The 21139-nt window shown below is 41.6% G+C and overlaps 1 protein-coding gene across 1 annotated transcript in view; it reads right to left on the minus strand.

The window, feature by feature from the left end:
* The window catches only part of st6galnac3 (ST6 (alpha-N-acetyl-neuraminyl-2,3-beta-galactosyl-1,3)-N-acetylgalactosaminide alpha-2,6-sialyltransferase 3), a 102891-nt gene that overhangs the window by 45375 nt on the left and 36377 nt on the right, over positions 1-21139 (minus strand). The window contains exon 3 of the mRNA XM_037681885.1: positions 9663-10072. Coding sequence (XP_037537813.1) covers positions 9663-10072 — 410 coding nt within the window. The remainder of the gene's footprint in view (positions 1-9662; positions 10073-21139) is intronic.

Genomic DNA, 21139 nt, shown 5'->3' on the forward strand with positions numbered 1-21139 from the left:
ATGGATGGATGGATGGATGGATGGATGGATGGATGGATGGATGGATGATGGCTGGATGGATGGATGGATGGAAAGATGGATGGATGGATGGATGATGGATGGAAAGATGGCTAGATGATGGAAGGATGAGGGATGGATGGATGATGGCTGGATGAAGTATGGATGGATGGATGATGGCTGGATGAAGGGTGGATGATGGATGGATGGATGATGGATGAATGCTCCTGTTTTTTATATATGAAACTCTTCATAGTGATGAAGTCATTTTTAGTAAAAATGGTGATTTTTGCAGAGTCATGATTTATAATTATCATTTAGAGTTTATTCCAGTATTTGAGCACTGTGTTGACATCAGAGCAGCTGATAGTTTATACTCTGTACCAGGTTTTTTTTGCAGTAAAACTTTATTTTCTGTCAGTTACCACAGCTTCAATGATTTTGTCTCAAATTACATCAACCTGTTTTTCGTCTATTGTATATAATCACACTCATATACTCAAACAAACATAATGTAATGATCTATATGACAAATAAACCTCTTAAACACATTAAGCTGTCATGTACGTGTACTGGAGTCACTCGTGCACATGCACGTGCCTTTAATAGATGTCGACACGCTGTGGAGCTTTGTGTTGTGAACTTTCTGGGAGTATTTTCTGAAGCTACACAAACGTTTAATCTAATAAGACTTTTCAGAAGAGGCTGACCTGATACTTGACGTGATGCAAGACTTTGTGGAGTTTATTCAGGCGAAGCAGAACGGAGCAGAAAATGTATTTAGAGCTTTTTATGCTGCGGGCGTCGGGTCTCGTCTACCTGCATCACTTCTCTGCTGGCAGAAAAACTTTGTTTGATTACACTAACATCCACACTGATAAATTTACCATGACAAATGTTATTTAAAAAAAAGGAAGAAAAGTTCCTACTACAGAAGAACTAAACAACTCACAGCACAGAACTGAAGAATTAGGACTTCCGAGCGCAAAATGTGACGCAACAAGACAAGCAGCGTTTGTTGCATCACCCGTCTGGATTAAAGCTGTTGTAGCTCATCATACTGGGAGAATTAATTAATCACAGATTGCTCTTCCTATCAACTTCAGTTTACGGTAATTATCAAACTGCTAGGATTCAGTTTCAACAGACTGAACATTTTGGTTTGTAAAAGTACAAAATTTACAAATTAAGTTAAAAACGATAAGTGAACTTACAACAAGAGGTACGCTGATGTCCCCCGTCACTGAAAGGTTTGAATAGTGAATGTTTGTAGTTTTCAAGACGAGTGTTTTTCTGGGCTGGAATTGAACAGGGAATGTAATTAAACCTTCATGTTTTTGATGCAAAATATTCAAGTGTGGAGGAGTTACACTGTGTAGAAGAACAGATTTGTTTGTTTTTCCTGACCGAGGTGGTGCCGAGTCCTGATCCTGACGAGTAGAGGAAGAAATTGCATCCTCAACCAGGCACAATGGTGGAACCAGAGGGGGCCAATGGTGTCCTAGACCATCACAGGTTAATCTTCGACCACCCCAAGCATTTGAGGAAACTACACTTTTAAGCAATACAAAAACTAGAATCTTTTGTTCATGAGTGAGGGAAGAATGGAGAGTGAGATTGACAGACGGATTGGTGCAGCGTCTGCAGTATTGTGGATTCTGTACCGGTCCGTTGTGGTGAAGAGGGAGCTGAGCTGTAAGGCAAAGCTCTCTGTTTACCGGTCGGTCTACGTTCCTACCCTCACATGGGTCACAAGCTCTGTGGATACAGGTGGTTTAAATGAGTTTCCTCCATGGGGTAGCTGGACTCTCTCTTAGAGACAGGGTGAGAAGTTCAGTTATCTGGGAGAGACTCGGAGTAGAAACGCTGCTCCTCCACATCGAGAGGAGCCAGTTGAGGTGGTTCGGGCATCTGGTAAGGATGCTCCCTGGACGCCTCCCTAGGGAGGTGGTTCGGGCATGTCCGACTGGGAGGAGACCCCGAGGAAGACCCAGGACATGCTGGAGAGAATATGTCTCTCGGTTGGCCTGGAAACACCTTGGGGTCCTCCTAGAAGAACTGGAAGAGGTGGCTGTGGAAAGAGATGTCTGGACTTCCCTGCTCAAGCTGCTGCTGATGAATAGATGGATGGATGGATGGATGGATGGATGGATGGATGGATGGATGGATGGAAAAACTAGAAAGCACAATTTGTTCAAATGATTGGGGTGGCTGGTTTACATTTTTTGCAAGGGAGGTGATCTCAGTGGGATTTGCCTGGTTAAATAAAGGTTAATAAATTAATAAACATATATACATGGTGGCAGCCATCTTGAACTTTGACATGGCTACCCATTTTTGAAAAAAAAAAAAAAACTTTCTTACGTCTAGTTGCAGCCACACAACAAAATGGAAGTTGGTACCTCACTTGTTTTTCAAGTTAACTCGTTCACAACATGAACGGACGAACGGAATTTCCAATTTTCCCTCTTTGCTCAGCGACAGCGACAAAAGTCTAAAAAAAATTGACTTTATTGGCATACTTAACTAAATTCACTGACTAACTCAAATAACTGTGCTGCTATCACTCAAGCGTTATGAAATCATTACAGCATAAATGCAAAAAACCTTCAGAGAAGACTGAACGGGGGTCACATGAAGACAAAACAGAACAATGACTTTTCTGTGTCTCTGCATTGACCGACTTCGACCCGATGAGCCACCACGCAGACCACAGGGCTAACCATGACAAAGAGTTACCAATGGCTTCGTTTAATGGGATCATTTCACACCAGTTACAAGCATTCACCCCATAAATAAGATGCTATTATTACATGAATGCTCTGAGACAAACTTTGGCCTGAATGAAGCAAAACAGAGTTGACTTTTGAAGCTGCAAACCGTGGAAATTATTTTATGAGGAAAAGTGCATCAGTGGCGCAACTGGTAGAGCTGCTGCCTCTCAGCGAGCAAGTCCCTGGTTCAAACCCCGGTCCAGGGGCCTTTCTGGGTGGAGTTTGCATGTTCTCTCTGTGCATGCATGGGTTTTCTCCGGGTGCTCCGGTTTCCTCCCACAGTCCAAAAACATGCATGTTAGACTGATTGGTAACTCTAAATTGTCCCTAGGTGTGAGTGAGAGAGTGAATGGTTGTTTGTCTCGTTTGTCTCTATGTGGCCCTGTGATGGACATGCGACCCGTCCAGGGTGTACCCCGCCCCTCGCACAGTGATTGCTGGACATGGGCACCGGCGACCCCCGTGACCCGAAATTGAATAAGCGGGTAAAGAAAATGGATGGATGTTTGGATGGATGGAAAAGTGCATTAAATCAATGTTGCAAACACTTTAAATATTAAAGACCTAAAGTTCCTTGAAGGGATGCATAACTCACTTCACCTTTTATGCCAAAGTGTTAAAATAAAATAATCTTATAACCAAAAGGGACATAATGACAACCATTTTTGTCTAACCTTGTCTTTGATATGCTTTATCATGCAATATGTATAAAGGATCATTTCTGTGTTGGCTAATATTTATTAGCTGATGGAAGGGTACAACCAATAAATACATTCTGAAGGTTTCCTTAAAAGTTCTCCTGCAGTTTATGAGATATTTTGGTAACAAACAGAAACACATACACACACTCCATACAAAAAAAATAATAAATTATTGTTGTTTGCCTTCGCCTTTTGGCAATAACTAGAGTTTGAAAGTGAATTTGAGTTGAACAGGGAGCCATTACTGTGAGCCCAGCACTGAAGCAGCTGCGCCTTTTTCCTCGTTAAACATCAGACTGCAGCATTTTGAACCATCTGCAGAGGAGCTACAAATCCTTGGCTGGTAATTAAAAGTCCCGAAGTCGTGAAGTTCCTGAAGTACCGTTAAAAGCTGCAATGGGGCCAATTCTGCAGCTGAGAAAAACTAAATTAACAACGTTCTCAATGAAAGAGTCCGACCTAGATTCTTTAAATGCTGTTTTACATTTGAGGCTGAAGAAACAGAAATAAAGGTGTCAGAAGCAGCTACGGTCCAGCAGACGGCCACACAAAGCGAGGATGAACACAGGCTGTTGGTATGACAGAGACCCCCGGTCACAGGCCCTGGTGGCAGCCCTGTAAAGTGACAGCATGATTTAAGTCCTGTGTCTTTGTAAGGTCCGTTATCTCTCGCCACTAACAGGGCCGTCCCGATACGCTCCGACAGCCAGGGACTGCAGCTCCGGAGACAGAGCTGATAACGGGGGAGACTCGGCCCAAACAACTTCCTGCTGCAGACAACGGCTACATGAAGCATAGGTGGCTGTCAAATACGTTTACATCCACCACTCTTCATTATTTTGTCTCCTGCACAGTAAATCAACTGAATTTCCTGTTTATTGCTTCTATGGGATCATTATTAGTTTGGATGAGGGCAGAGTGGAGAAGGATAACTGTTTCTAACCGGATCAGAACACCGAAGGTCACCAAGATGCTTCAGCCTCAGCAGCTGAGTCATCAACAGAACAGTACTTTTTCTTTCTTCTGAACCGTTTATGTTTTTGCTGCCAGTGAATGTTTTGTGCCATCAGAGAAACCGAGAGGTGATTCTCAGTGAGATCCAAGGTAGAGTTGCATTCGGGCCCAAAAAATCAGACCCGACCCGGCCCCAGCCCGTAGCCATTATTTGCGAACCCCACCCGACCCAACGAATTAACAGTAATTACAGGTCCGAAGCCGAAACAAACCCCGACATTTTTAATTAAGCTTTGAATGCTAATATTTTCCACCGTACATGTCACACCGCCCAATAAGTTGCATCAGTCCAAAAATGTCCAATAAAGTGGAAAAATCCATAAATACGTTGCTTCGCCGTATACGTCGCATCTATTACACGTCACCGCTGACAATCAGGAAATGTGGGCCAGTGTTGTGCCAAAAATCGATTGGCTGCCAAATGGCGAATGCGGGAGTGTGCACGGGAGGACTTTAACAAGAATTAAACAAGATTAACACTTAAAAACAATTATTTGTTTGCTCAAAATTATAGTAAAGGTGCGTCTCAGTCTAACATTTCCTTAATAAATTTGCACTTTGACGGTCAAATCAGCTGCATTTCAAAAACCAATATACAGAAGCAGGAACGCGCAGAGGGACAAGTCGCTGAGCGTTTCTTTGAAATTTAACAAGATAAACACCTAAAAACAATTATTTGCTTGCTCAACTTTATAGCAAAGGTGTGTCTCAGTTTAACTTTTACTTAATAAATGCACTTCAATGGTCAAATCAGCTGCATTTCACTGGGGCGGCGCAGCGAAATGAAACTGATTTGACAGTTTCTCCAGGTGAGCTGGACGACGGTAGCAGACTGTGGCAAGCTGATTGTGTCATTAATAGCCACTTTTATCTATTACATGACACAACGGCATGTCATACTATTCGAATGCCATCTAGCGGCTGAAAATGTTAGTGTTCAATATTTTCCATGCCAGAATGAATGAAAACTGTCAGACAAAAATTGGTTTATTAGGATTGGGAAAAATCCATAAATAAGTCCCTTCAGCATATAAGTCGCAGGGCATGCAAATTATGCAAAAAAACGTGATTCTATAGCAAAAAAATACGGTAGTTATTAACAGTCGGCGGACGTACACGGCTGAGTAAAGACCCGGCCCGCACATTATTATGTCCGGCCTGATCCCAGTCTGTGTCGGGCGGGGCCAGTCTCCAGGTTCGGGTTAGAAATGACAGCTCTAATCCATGGCTACATAAAAAAAAAAACTTTACAACTCCACTGAAAGATCTGAACTATTGTTTTATCACCTACTGTTAAAGGAAATAATGTTTTTTCCCAAGTCTGTGTATTTTTCAATTTTACAGATAGTGAGCTGGCTAAAATGTAATGTGATTGTAGATGAGTCATAATCAACACATAGGTTGAGTGCTAAGGTGCTAGTTTTATTTTTTGTAATCAAAATTAGCATTAACTTTGTTTGTCTGTTAGCCAAAAACCCTAAAATAGAAAAACAATGTATATATTTTAATTAATCATTGGATGAATGTTTACAGCTCATTGACACTTTAGGTCAGTCCAATTTAAGATGGCTGCCACAGTTAACTGACTTTAGCCAAAACAAAAATAGCTGTAATTTGTCAGGTTTTACAGATGTGAAGCAAAGATTTGGTGTGGTAGTAGCTGAGCTTTATCCCCAACACATACTCTGAACAGTGCACATTGCATCACATTTTTACTTAAATCTTTGGTATTAACTGTTGGCATCAAAAACTGTTCATCGCCATTAGCCAACATAAAAATGACTAAACTTCCAGCGCTAACAGATTACACATAATCTGCGGTTTTATAATCTCCCTGGTTGTGCTGTAAAACATGCTCAATAAAGCAAGTGTCAGATTGAGTCGCAATTTCTATTTTTGAATAATTCGGATCTGTGTTGGGAACAAAAAAAAATTGATCAAGACATCTTGGAAACTGGGTCTGCTACGGTTTCAAAGCTTTTCAGCTTCCTCTTCAATCTGAGCATCGCTCTGCTGCTGATGCAGAAGTAGTTTCCTTCCTTTGCACCTGTTCCTGACTTAAATCAGCTGTACTGCTCTGCACTTCTAGATCACGATAACCCCTCGTTTAATTCTTCCAGACTTTAATTCCTCAGCTCGGTGCAGAAATGACAGTTTCCTGACAGGCCGCTTGAATCGCAGCCTGACAGCCGGTTACAAGGTCTGCTGGAGACTCGCTCGGCTCTGCGCTGCGCTCCTCTTGATCAAGCAAGTGGAAGCTGAGTCGTCGTGTAGATAATTAGAGTTGTGTTGATCACTGTTCCATCTTTTCCCAAGTACCATGCAGCGAGCGCTGACAGTGAACGCACAAATACACACAAATTACCGGGTAAAAGTGGAAGAGCTGCTGCAGTGAAAGTGCTCAAAGACTGTATGAGGCTATAGGTAACAAAAAGCTGCAGGGATGAATCACACTGTATTAGCCCACTTTCTCTCCTGATTACATTCAAATACTCTCTGCTTTAGATAATTTAAAATTGTTTCCATGGACACTTGTATTTCTGCAGCCAAGTTTGAGACAACAGTTGAGAATAACAACTTTATAACATATAGGCCTGTCACGATACATTTTGCTGGGTGATTAATTGTCTCAGAAATTATTGCGATAAACGATAATATTGTTTGAAACTTGACAATAATTAGTAATTATTGTCAAATTTAAGAAGAAATGTTAATTTGTTTTGAGTGCAGTACCTTATTTTGACCTCCAGATGGGAGTATAAGACTGTTTGAACTGATGAATGGATAGTGAGAGAGCGAGCAGCGTGTCTCTTTAAGAAAAATGGGAGGGAGGCCCCTTGATGTGACATGGGCTGTCTCTCCTTCCTCTTTATCAGTTCTCAAAATGGCGGACGCTCGGTGTAGTTTGAGCTCTTTAGCATAGCATTTTTCACACAAAGCTTTTAATTAAAAATCAGTAAACAATTTCTCAGCTTCTTTTTGCAGAGAAAAACAACTTTTTACACGAAGACACGGATTTCAACAGTGAATTTTGGAGCTTCGACAAGACAGAGGTTTTTTCCCCAAGGTCGACTTATTAGCTTAGCTCATAGCTTAGCTTCTCAGCTTAGCTGCTTTTAACAATCCAAAAATGATATTTTGGATGGTTAAATGGATTTTAAAGAGAAAAGAGAAAGGGAGTTGAGCCTTTTGTCATCCAGTGTCTTCAGTAGAGAGAGAGACATGAAGAAACGATAAAGCCGATAAATGAAAATGAGGTCGATAAGTTTCATTTATCATGAGATTAATTGATTTATTGTTTATCGCGACAGACCTAATCACATTCATTCAATGGGGTTCGTTGTTGCACCTCGAGACAGGTCTGTGTTACCAATCAGCATTGATCGAAGCCCTGCATCTTATCCAGGAGCATTATTTCCCGTCATGAGATTCCTCTCCCGGAGCATCCCATCCTAATCCCACACCTCATTCTGCACGGCTGAGCCAAGATGGATGCTCAACAAGAAATTCTGTGTTAACCCTGCCATCCCGAATAAGAGCCGCACAATGGAGCACAAATAGAATGGATGCTACGCCTAACGCCAAACATTTTAATCCTCTTAAGAAGTTAAGAGAGATTTTTATGACATGCAGGAGCGCAGAGCTCTGCAGAAATGAGCTTTACCCTACACAACCGCCTGCAGCCTCGTTCTCAGTCATTAACCTGTAATTCTCTCCGGGGAAATATTAGAAACAGGAAAAACCTGGTGGGTTCTGTCTTTAAGGTACGGGGTGCAGTTTTACAATACACGCTGTCGCAAAATGTCACCTACAAATGATGATGATAAATCGCACAAAAACAATGCTTGTATTGATCTGCGTTCTTGTTTCTGCAGGAATGTCAAGATATGGAAGCAGCTACGTCTTAGAAAAGCTGCCAAAGCCATGCTACCTAATTAACTGAACTTTTCCCCAGATCGACATTTAGCTGATCACTTTCCCTCTGAGGCTCTTGTTAAAAACTCTTTTTATAAAAATACCCCCCTCTGTCATGTTAAGGCTCCTCAGAGGCAAAGTTAGGTTGATAAAAGCTCAGGAAAAGGATAAAAATCAAAGAAAATTAAAGACCTAACAATTCTTTCATGCCAGTTTTATAATGTACAACAAGTGGTACGTTGATGTACCCCATCACTGAGGTACTTGAATAGTACTTGAAGTTTTAGTAGAATTTTTTGTTGTTGTAGTTTTAGTAATAATAATTGTACTTTTCAAGCTGAGTGTTTGTCTGGACTGGAAGTGAACAGGGAATGCAAGTAAACCTAAATGTTTTTGGTGCAAGATATTCAAATGGGCAGGAGTTTCACTGTGTAGAAGAGCAGAAGTAATTTTATTTATTTTAATTTTTTTGCTTGCACGAGGCAGCACAGCTTGATGGATCCTGGCAATTGGAGAAAACAATTTTATCCACCACCACCGACCAGGCACAAAGACGGCGCCAATGGGTGGTCAATGGTGGCCTTGGCCACCGTAGATTAATCTTTGGCCACCCCAATCATTTGAGAAAATTATACTTTTAAACAATATAAAAACTAGAAAGCATACTTTTCTCAAATAATTGGGGTGGCTGATTTACATGTGGCGGCCATCTTGGATTTTGACGTGGCAACCCAATTTTCAACATTGACCTTTCTTGCATGTAGATGTTCACACACCACAATAAAAGGCACTTATTTTTCAACTTATTCTGCTCCCAACATGCACTAATGGATGGTATTTCTAACAGCGCCTCTTTGCTTTGCAAAAAGGGAGAAAATCATCTCGAGCTGAGAAGGGACAGTTTGTCATTTTAGTCAAATGTTGGAAATTATGCTGTGCTCAGAAAGTCTGTTGAGGATGACTCCCAGCTACTACCACAGCCGATTTAGTTTTGTAAAAAAAAAAAAGTTATTGTAATTTTTTGTGTTGGATATTGTTACCTAGCTGTGGTAGCTGGTTTTAAATGTTCATCCTGTAATTACTTTGTGAAAGGTCACAAAAATCCCTTCAATATTTTATAACATTTTTGATAGTGCCACAAACAAACAAACACACAGACACGGACAAAACTGGATAATCTGCATCTACAAGATCAATATTCAAAACAGCTGTTTGAGAGACAAAAGTGAAATTCTGTGTTGACGTTAGATGTTAGGCTCACCTGTCCTTTCCCGTCTCCTTCTTGAAGACCATGTCACAGTAGTTCATCCTGTCCTCTGTGGTGACGTAGATTCGAGCGTGGGGGTAGTTCTCAGACGCCTGGCGCAGCATGTTGTAAACAATGCCCTTCCCGTCCTTTCTCATGTTCCGCAGCGGTCCCCAAACCACGTAGACGGTGTCGTTGCTCTGTCCGAAGAAGTACTGAGGCTTCTGCAGCAGCAGAGGGACGCTGGTGTGGGAGACCACCCTGAGAGTGGTCTGCCGGCCGACGTCGTTCTCAAACCCCCGCGTGGGAGCGTTGTTCATCCGCCAAATGCAGGGAGAGCGGTCGATCTGCGGGCCGACAGCCTGACCCAGCATCTGACCAGAGCTGGAAACGATGCTGCACAGCTCACAGCTCAGCTTCAGGGGCTACAACACAGAAAGGAAGAGGTTTTTCATTTTGCTTTCAAAATCAGTGTTGGCTACAGAGAAGCAGACGGTATACTTTCAAACCAGAAAAGTTTGGCTATTTATTTGTTTTATAGCAAAACCAAAGCAACTGTTCAGAGACTGAAGAATAAACTTTTCAGTTATTTAAATTCAATTCAATTAAAAATACTTCATTAATCCCAAAGGGAAATTAAATGTTGTTGTAACTCATCATACTGGTTTCATTAAAGAGTTGTTCTAGATGCTGATGGCTGTGGGCAGGAAGGATCTCTTGTAGCAGTCTGTCTTACAGCGGATCTGAAGAAACCATTGCAGATGTTGATCCTTCTATTCAGACTAGTCCTTCTCGGTCTTCTTGGGCAGCAAGACCACCTGCATGTTGGGCAGAACTCCTCCTTGAGCGATGGTCACTCCTCCCAGCAGCTTGTTGAACTCCTCATCTTTGCGGACAGCCAGCTGCAAGTGTCGAGGGATGATCCTGGTCTTCTTGTTGTCAGGAGCCACGCTTCCTGTCAGCTCCAGGATCTCAGCGATAAGATACTTGAGTACCACCGCCAGGTAGACGGGAATGCATCCATGGCACCTCTTTTTCAACTCATGTGGGATTTGGGGCTGTAGTTGAGATATTATTTGAGCTTTTGAGACGTTAATCAGCTGCTCCCAGTTGTAAACAAACACCATGTTGCCATGGTTACGCATCATAACAAATGTCCAAAAATAAAAAGTTTTGATAAAAATCCATCCAGCTGCACAGCATCTGATACCAGAGGAGGTAATCATCCAAAAAGGCGATTTACATCCAGAAAAAGAGGAATAAAAATTTTCAAAAGAAATATTCCACAAGGCATAAACAACAAGTTCACGTCTTCAAACGTATATTTTTAGTATAATGTGAGTGGTTGCTTCGTGTGATAAAAAGAATTAAAGAATTATGACCAAAAATGTGTTTTTTTTAACTCACGTTTGTCAGAAGTAAAGTTTTTCACTTGATTCAAAGCTTTAAGTTTAGCGTTCTAATTAAAGAAAAGGCAATCCAACAGTTCCTTCAGTTTCTATCAGTGCCGCTTTAACGCGGCCGTGCAACAGTTCATAAAATACAGCCTCAGGAAAGACAGTTAATTAGAACAGAGACCCTGGAGGACCTAAATTTATCACATTGTGAAACGCTGCAGTGCCTTATCTCCTGCTCCTACAGCTTTAGAACAATGCCTGAACATTTTCCATCACTTGAAAAGCTGAAAGTGCAAAAAAAGAAAAGTTTGTGAGAGGTATCCATCTTAAATACAGCCTGACCCCAACATGCAAAGGGACAGCGCTGCTGGGTAATTAGCCGTAAATGATAATGAGCTTGTGGATAAATATGCATGTGAGGTAGTCCAGACTCAGCAAAACAAAGAAAACAACTTCATCAACTGACCAACACGCTTCGACATCTGGCCTTCATCATGAAGCGTACAATCAGTAAAGTTTAAATAAAAAATGTGAAACGCAAATAGCTACACATGCTGCCATTCAACTCCGAGTTTGATGTCGGCATTATAAAAAAAAAAAAAGTTTTGGTCAGTCTTTGTTAATAACATTATGCACAATTCTATGTAATATGCTGAGTTGTACATTCGACACACTTATAGCCATTTGTAGTGGACTAGGCCCATGTCAAAAACTAAGTCTAAGGTCAAAAATCTTGACCTTAAGAACCTTGTGGGACAGGAACTGTCATGTCATTGATTTGAATCCAGAAATGCCGGTTCACATTTATGGGGCAGCTGTGGCAGAAAGGTTAGAGCAGTCGTCCTCCAATGCAAGAGTTGAGGGTTCAATTCCACCAGTAGTCACATGCTGAAGTGTCCCTGGGCAAGACACTGAACCCCTCATTGCCTCTGATGTGTGTCCCATCGGTGTATTAATGTGATAAAGCTCTGATTAGTTTTTGTAGAGATCTAGTAGAGTGCTGTATGAATGGGTAAATGAGGACACAGATTGTGTTGTAAAGCACTTTGAGTGTCTTGATAAGACAGAACGGTGCTGTATAAATAGTCCATTTACCAGTTATGTGTTGGTTAATGTCGGTTAGCTGTGGCGGCCATTTTAAGTTGGGTAAACACAGAAAGTTAATGTTTTTAGATGTAAATCTAATGAACATTTTGAGTGTTTGGGTAAAATCTGTCCATTAGCTCATGAGATATTTTGCTAACAGACGATAGAGTTGATTCAAAGTATGTTATGAAAGACTCAGTTACAACCACAATAAATTTTTGCTCAGTACAGGAGGCATTTCTGTGTCGTCTAAGAGCTGTGGCAGCCATATTGACTTGAAATGACCCCAAAAACAACTTTTTGTTTCCCCATTAAAATCTGCCCAGTAACAAATGTTGAGCTGGAGTTTGATGCAGAAACAGCTGAGAATCGGGTCACGAGTCATGGCCCGTTTTCTAAATGTGAGGCTGATGTGAAATAAAGCAGGCAACATGCAGTTCTTCAACTGTGCTAAACTTTTACTTGAAGGGATATTTTGGCTAGGCGGTACGGTGGAGAAGCGGTTAGAGCTGTTGTTACAAGATTGCCTCCTGGCCTCTCTGTGTGGAGTTTACATGTTCTCCTTGTGCACACGTGTTTCCTCCCACAGACCAAAAACATGCATGTTAGGTAAACAGTAACTCTTAAGGTGTGAGAGAGTGAATGGTTGTTTGTCTCATTTGTCTCCAGGTGTCCCTGTGATGGAATGAAACCTGTCCAGGTGCCTCTGTGATGGACTGAGACCTGTCCAGGTGTCCCTGTGATGGACTGAGACCTGTCCATGTGTCCCTGTGATGGACTGAGACCTGTCCAGGTGTCCCTGTGATGGAATGAGACCTGTCCAGGTGTCCGTATGATGGAATGAGACCTGTCCAGGTGTCCCTGTGATGGACTGAGACCTGTCCAGGTGTCCCTGTGATGGACTGGAGACCTGTCCAGGTGTCCCTGTGATGGACTGGAGACCTGTCCAGGTGTCCCTGTGATGGACTGAGACCTGCCCAGGTGTCCCTGTGATGGACTGGAGACCTGCCCAGGTGTCCCTGTGATGGACTGAGACCTGTTCAGTTGTCCTTGTGATGGACTGAGACCTGCCCAGGTGTCCCTGTGATGGACTGGAGACCTGTCCAGGGTGTCCCCCACCTCTCGCACAGTGACTGCTGGAGAAAGACACCAGCTCCCCCATGATTAGGAAAGAGGGTTAAAAAATGGACCAGTGGATGCTTTGGCGAGGTCGTTTTATGATAAGAATACAAAAAAATACTTTTCGTAATTATTTTTCATCAAAGAGTTGACTGAGGAGTCACAGAACTGTAAGTTTTTCATTTCATAAGATTGATGTCCTGTTGCCCAGAGCTAACTCAGATTAAAATCATTTTATTAAAACACGAGGCTGAATATGAGGTTTCATCTGCAGCCACTCAGAGAAGAGAAGCAAAGAATTACTGTCATTAATCATAGTATATGTATGTTTTTTTTATTCTTACAAAGGAAATGGATTTATAATAAATCTTAAGCTCTCAGCTCCCATCAAAGTGAGGAATTCATACATAAATCAAGAAATGTCTTAATTGAATGACAAAGCTACAACTAAAACAACTGTTGTGCTGCGACTAAGCTTTGATTATTATTTATTGAATAAAGAATTAGCGCAGTGTCACGGACTTGAAGACAAAGCTTTTATTGCCTTCCGTCAGGAAATGTGAACAAACATTTAAAAAGTTTTATTGTGCAAACAAAATCCCTCACAAAAAAAATCCCAGTTTGTTTTATCTGCACTCATCGTCGTGTTTACAAAAGATCAACGTCTTAGAATGAAAGTAAAAGAAAACAAAAGTGCTGATTTTCCTCCTCGTGGGGCAGATTTCTGCAGAAAAATGACTCCGGCCGAGTGTTTCTCCTGCTGTGGATTTCTCCCTCTCATATATGGATTCAATCAGGGGTTATGAAATGATCCCGACAACTGGGCTGGTCGTTCTCCCGTCGTCGAGAGGCTGAGACGCACAACGTGGCCACCTTGAGCTGTCAGCAGCTCATCCATCATCCAACGCTCGCCCCTGCCCGGCTCATAACTCCATCACGCCTTTCAGCACTTGCAGATTGGCTGATTTCTGCAGGGAATACTGGCTGGATAAACTGCATATGAGACCTGCCCTGGGGAGCCTCTGAGCAAGGCATTTACCTTCTGCAGACTGGGGATTCACTTAAAGGGGATTTTAAATCAACACAAAAACAAACATCAGCCATCATTATCATATAAATAAGTGCTTAAAGTCCTCCTGGAATGAATTTAACGCAGCCCGCAGTGGAGTCTAGTTAAGACAAATCTTGGTTAACGTACCGACGTCCTCTCCTTCGCTGGGATTCATCTGTTTCACAGTTAAAAGACCAAACTGCTTCAGAGTGGCATGCAGTAATCACAACCTGAGTGCACTTTTACAATCCCAGTAAATCTCTGACTAATAAAAAAAACATCTTCTGAGCAAAGCCCCCAATCTGAATGCACGAGCGTGTTCAAAATAACGTGGGCTAGAGTGAAAACAACAGGCTTAAAGCCCGGGACACGGCCACCACTGAATTAGAGCACTGAGGTGTAAACTTGACCTTGACGCCCATTAAAACGCTTTAAACATGATAAATTAATGTGCAGATAAAGGTCTCGTACTCCTTAAACTCATATATGGAAGTTTTAAACTAAAATCTCATTAGATTAAAAAACAGCTAGATTGTATCCTGCACCTCCTTGCATATAGCTGTTATAGTTGTTTTTTTTTTTGTTACTTTTCCTTTTAATTACCATTTTATTTTCACTTGTTAAAAAAATAATTAAATTTGTATGCATCCTTTATGATTGTCTTTTGTTGTCCACTGTTGTCATCACGCCGTTAAAATCAGGTCTCTCTTGTAAATGAGTCCTCGAGGCTCAGTGGGATTAACCTGTCTAAATAAAGATTGAATGAATAGATGAGTTCAGAGTTTGTGTTAATGACTCAAAGCTACAATGTCAAGTTTTAACTCTGTATCTGTAAAATTAAGTGAGTTAAACCCATTTTTGACAAGGAGAGAGACATTTTAACCGTCACCAAATGCAATGGCGGAGCCAAGGGGTGCCCTTTTTTAATCTACACCCACCCATTATACATTTACCCTGAAGCTGTTAAGACGCATAAATCCCTAACTAGAATAACCACTGTAACACCACTTTAATTGATGATATGACACTTTATCCATGCTGCTGATCTCTTGCCTTTAAGCTGCTGTATTCATACCCATCAGACTCATACAGACTCATGTTCAGGCTGCTGTTTAATACACCATATTATTTTACATTATTAGGGTTTAGCATATATCTTAGATCCTTGTATGCTGTTTCTATTTATACTGCATATTTGTGCTATGTTGGGATGTAACTGGGACCCTGAGTACACAATTTTGTTCCACCTCATGTACCACATGAGATGAGAATGACAATAAAGAACCTTGTTTTTAAATAATAAAAAATTAGAAAGCATATTTTTCATCAATTTTCTAAAGGAACCTTATATCTAGATACAGCCACACACCAAAAATGAAGTTGGCCAGTTGCTTATTTTTTACATTATCTATTATGCTCAGATGGACGGACGGACGGAGGGAGGGAGGGTATCTCCAATTCCCTCTTTTCACTCCATGACAGGGGACTGGCATGATCTGGTGGTTTAGGGTTGAACCCACGTGCAGGCAGAGGCAGGAGGACTCGAGTGTAAAATAATGATCATTTATTTTACAATAAACAAAAACAAAGTGCTGACGGAGCAGCCAAAAACCCCACTGACAAGAAGGAGATGACACAAAGAGCAGACCAGACCATGAAACTGTGGAAGGGACAGATAATGCCTGGATACCAGAGGAGTGAAAACACACAGACTAAATACAGACACTAATGAGACAGAGTGGGAAACACCTGGAGTGATTGGGACTCAGGACAGGTGTGTGCAGGAGCAGAAACTCGAGGAAGAGAAAAAAACACAGGAAGGTGCAGAAAACACAGGACAGACAGAAACGTCTCGGGGGCAATAAAAGGACGAGGAACAGTGCAGGTCAGATGGTCTGAAGAGTTTGAGAGTCTGAGTAATCTGCAGCGGAAGAGACACAAAAACAAGAGTTATTCTTTAGGATCCTAATGTGTACCAGCTCCAACCCACAAACCAGTCAGGTTCCAGGAAGCCCAGCTGTGGGTGAGTGAGCATCACGGTCAAAGCCTGCCCCACTGAGTCAGAACGATGGGTCATAAGATTTATTAATCAACAGAACAGAACATTCTTTATTGCAAGAAATCATTGTACCCTTGAGTTCACGAGAACAAAATGTTCTTAACGTTTATGACAAAATGCAATGATCTTGAAACACGGACTTTATCAATCAGACTGCATCATTTGTAAAGGAACACAGCAGTCCCTCACTACTTCACCGTTCGTTTTTCGCAGACTCGCTCTATCGCGTTTTTTCAAAGTACAATTGAACATGACGCACAAATGGCTGATTGATGGACAGCATGGATTTTTATTTAAAATGAATTATTTTAAATTATTTAGTACCTGCTGCGCCTTTGTGCAGCCCACACTGCAGGATAAGCTTCCTCATGCAGCTGATCAGCTGATCTCTGTGCAAAGCCGAGAAGTGGGCGTGTCCGAGAGCGCTTGCAGGCGGCAGACAGCAACCGAGGCAGAGGGCTGAAATAATGACATTCTGTGCTATAAATACTAAAATAAACTACTACTTACTACTTGTACTACTATTCCTACTTCGCAGTTTTTCACTTATCGTGGGTCTTCAGGGTACGGATCCCCGCAATAAACGAGGGACTACTGAACACCAATATTCATCCAATGACGACGTTCTGACGATTGTACTGAATTTTGCCACGTGGATTATAAGATATTTTGCTTACAGACAAACAGGACTGAGTTAAAGAGTTACTGTCAGAGTTTTATAATGCAGTGAGTAGAGCTCAGAGTGAGGGGTGAGGATCACTCTCAGCTACTACCACATCAAATCTTAGCTCGATAACAGTAAAACTGGCTGAGGGCTCTCTTTGCATTCGGCGGCGAGCGTGAAATAAACGTTGGAGCAGAACAGTCCAGCATCAAATAAACGTTTTATTCATTTCAACCAAATCTAAAATCAAAACGACTTTCTTTCATGTTGTTTATAATGTCTTTTTAAGTGTCCTAATAAAACCGGTGAGCTTCTGCTCGGTGTGTGTGATGAACCAGAGGCATGAATATAAAGTGCTGCAAAACCAATGTTTTATATTCCTCCTCAAAGCTGAGAAGAACAATACATCACACTCAGAGGCAGACTCAATCAAAACAGAAAAGACCAGGCAGCTTTATGCATAAAACATGCTCATGAGGGGTTTGTAGTACTTGAACTGACACCTCACTGTGCAGCAGGTGAGATTAAGAGAAATATACAAGCTTCTCCAGGTGTTGTGTTCTTACCAGAAGCTCAAAGCCACTTGAAATCACAATATGACCTTCACCTGGTGTCCACAGCTCCTCTCGTGCTTTTATGGAAAACTTGAAGAACACGCAGCACACTTGTGATACTTGTGTTAAAGTCAATCAGCGCCTTTTTGGTGCGTCATATAGAAGAAAGAATCTGAAACAAAAAGGTGTCATTCTGCAGAAGCTGCATGTCTTTCCCACTGACGTGCATAATCTTCAGAAAGAGAGGGAGCAGGCTCGTTTGAAGGCAGAGGGAGGTGCACACGTACAGAATGTTGTATTGCATGATTGCCTCTGGGCCCTCGTTGTGAGCATGAAAGTCTCCAAAGGCACAAGACGACAATGTGCATTAATCTGAATTTGAGGCACCTTCAAACTAAGAGCCTGAGGTGTTAAAGCCCATACACATAACCAGGACTTCAAGTGAGCCCGATCCTGTCGGAACAGGATCCGGGAACTCTTATTTTGACAGGGTGCGTTCTGATAACAATTTGCTACGATCCGGCTTGGATCTGGTAACTCTCAGGCTTACTAATAATAAATTTATGAACAAATATAACTGCCGTGAATGAATAAATCTTATATTGGATATGTAAACTGAAACTAATTACATAAACATTCATTTTAAACACAACAGCCACAGCAAACGAGCTGCCCCTTCAAGGAGCTTTTCCATGTATACTCTTAAAAAAATCTCCGCCTCTAAAAGAGTGGTGGGGTTGAGTGCTGAGCTAACCAGGCAGTCGTACACGGGCAGGAGTCCACAGGCAGCCGCAGACAGGCGCCTGGAGGTTTCACATGTGGAGTCGGACAACAACGAGCAGGGACAGTGTCGGGCTCGGAACCGTCAAGTAAGGGGGGGGTTGGATGCTTGACAGAAGAAGAGTGTTTACAAATATAGGTAAACATAGATGTTTAACAACCCGTTAAAATACACCAAAATGCAGGAAATTGCATCTACTTTATAAAAAAATTTCACACCGGCCCACCCACTGTTTGCATTCCAGCATTGATCAGTTTACAAATTAAGCCCTACTTATAACGTTAAAAGGCATAAAGCTCATGGGACTGTAGCCAACCTCTTAGCACATGGACGCAAGAGGAAATGTAACCCCAGGTTGATTGTGGGAATGATAAAAATAGAACCAAAGAAATCATTCAAAAACATTCAAGCTGAACTCAAAGGTCAAGGTACGTGACTTTCTGATCACACCATTCATCACATCAAAGCTGAAATAATATCTCAACTATGGCCCCAACTCTCAAATGAGTTGAAAAGGATGTTCTATGGACGCATTCCCATCTACCTGCCAGCTGTGCTCGAGTACCTGACCACTGAGATCCTGGAACTAGCAGGAAACATGGCTCACGACAGCGGAAGAACAGGATCGTCCCTCAGCACCTACAGTTGGCTGTCCGCAGCTATGAGGAGATCGGCAGACTTCTGGGAGGAGTGGCCATCGCTCTGGGAGGAGTTCTGCCCAGCATTCAAGCGGTCCTACAGTCCAGGGGAACCAGGAGGCCAGCCGAGTCTGGGTGGACGGATCGGACGGCATCTGCAGCCAGTTTCTTAGGATCCACTGTGAGATGGACCTTTACAAGAGATCCTTCCTGCCTACAGCCATCAGTATCTATAACATCTCTTAATGAAACGAGGATAACGAGTTACAGCAACAAAATAATTTCCCTCTGGGATTAATAAAGTATTTTTGAATTGAATTGAATTGAATTGAATTTTGAATCATGATAAGCTCCATGGACCCAGGAGGCTCCACTAATGACAGAAATCCACCAAAATGTACGTTGACAAGCTCCACGAGTTCTTTGACTTATAAGACAAAACTGGAGTTTTTAGGCCGGTCCCATCAGTTGTGTTGGGGCGGCTGTGGCTGAGTGGGTAGAGCAGTCGTCCTTCAATGTGAGAGTTGGGGGTTCAAATCCACCAGCAGTCACATGCTGAAGTGTCCCTGGGCAAGACACTGAACCCCTCCATCGCCTCCGATGTGTGTCCCATCGGTGTTTGAATGTGATAAAGTTCTGATTAGTCTCTTTAGAATGATTTGTTCAATTAGCTTTGTAGTGATCTAGTAGAGTGCTGTATGAATAAATGAGGCACAGATTGTAGAGTGAAGCGCTTTGAGTATCTTGAAATAAGATAGAAAGGTGCTATATAAGTACAGTCCATTTACCATTGTGTGATTGTGTGTGTGTTTTATTATTATGAAAGGGTATCAATCAATTTATCTGTCTGTATGTTGCCACTCAACACCTACTGAACGCACAATAAAAACACATGGTTCCATGCTTAAACAGCTTTGATGTATCAATTTCCACAAATTGTCTTATTTACAGGGCTGGCTGAAGGTAGGAGTATCACAGACAAGGTGGTTTGGTTTAGAAAAATAATTATTCACACAAAAAACATCAAACGGATGTTTCAGATCCGACACACTGGACCCGCTAGAAGAACTTTTATACTTTTTAACAAATCTAAATGGTCTGCTGTGAAACATGAGACGGTTCTGCTTTTATCTTCAAACTGAATTTTTGATAAGAACTGAGAAAAAAACACCTTTTTTAAAGCAACAACATCCTGTTAATGTTTGGGACATAAAAGCCAACGCTCCAATGATAACGCTGTCATTGAAGTGTAGACATCACTCAGACTCTGTGCTCCAAATGTGTCACTGTTTCCTTTACAACTTTAGATATAATGTTGCGGGTAAGTAAATAAATGTTTCAAGCAAGTTTAATGCATTTTAATGCAATTATATTTTGTCTAAATTAAATATTCTCAGCAAACAGGTCAACCTCTCCACTTAGTGCTGTTATCATGATTCCAAGTCACTTTTATTGTCGTTTGCAATAAGGCTGTGGATAAAACATGGATGTAGGTTTGTGAGCGGCTGTTTTAAAGCCTTGACTTCAGCTTCTTGAGTGTTACGAATACGTTTTTCTAAAGTCAGTAGCAGCATGTCAGTCAGATTGTAGCTTTGCCCTAAAGCAGGGGTCTGCAACATCTACGATCCAAAGAGTCATTTCTGGTCCTTTGCTCACTCAATAAAATGATGTCCAGAACTGCAAAGCCTGCATCAACTGTGATCATCAACTGGTGGCCCATGGGCCACTCCAGCTCTGTTGGAAGGGGCATTTCCAGTCAGTAGGATGATGCAAAACTAAAAATATCTCATGATTGTTGATATTTATTTTTATTTTTACATTTTAAGATGCAATAAAATACCAGATTCACGTAAAGAAGGACAAATATATGTAATTTTTACCAATTTAAAAAACTGAAACATTGAACTCTGCAAGCCTGTGTGAATTTTTGCTTTAATTCTAGAAACATTAATTAAGTCAGCGGATCTCAAACTGGGGCACCTGGACCCCCGGGGGTTCGCGAGCCAGTGCTTGGGGGTCCGCAAAAAAAAAAAAAAAGTAAAATAAATGTTTTTAAAAAATTGTTTTACAAGCATGTAGATGTTTGATGATTGCAGACCTCAGCCCTAAAGTGTACCCTGTTTTAATGTATTTTAATCAAAAC

This window comes from Nematolebias whitei, chromosome 9, assembly GCF_014905685.2.
Source record: "Nematolebias whitei isolate Nwh7 chromosome 9, NemWhi1, whole genome shotgun sequence".
Lineage (NCBI taxonomy): Eukaryota > Metazoa > Chordata > Actinopteri > Cyprinodontiformes > Rivulidae > Nematolebias > Nematolebias whitei.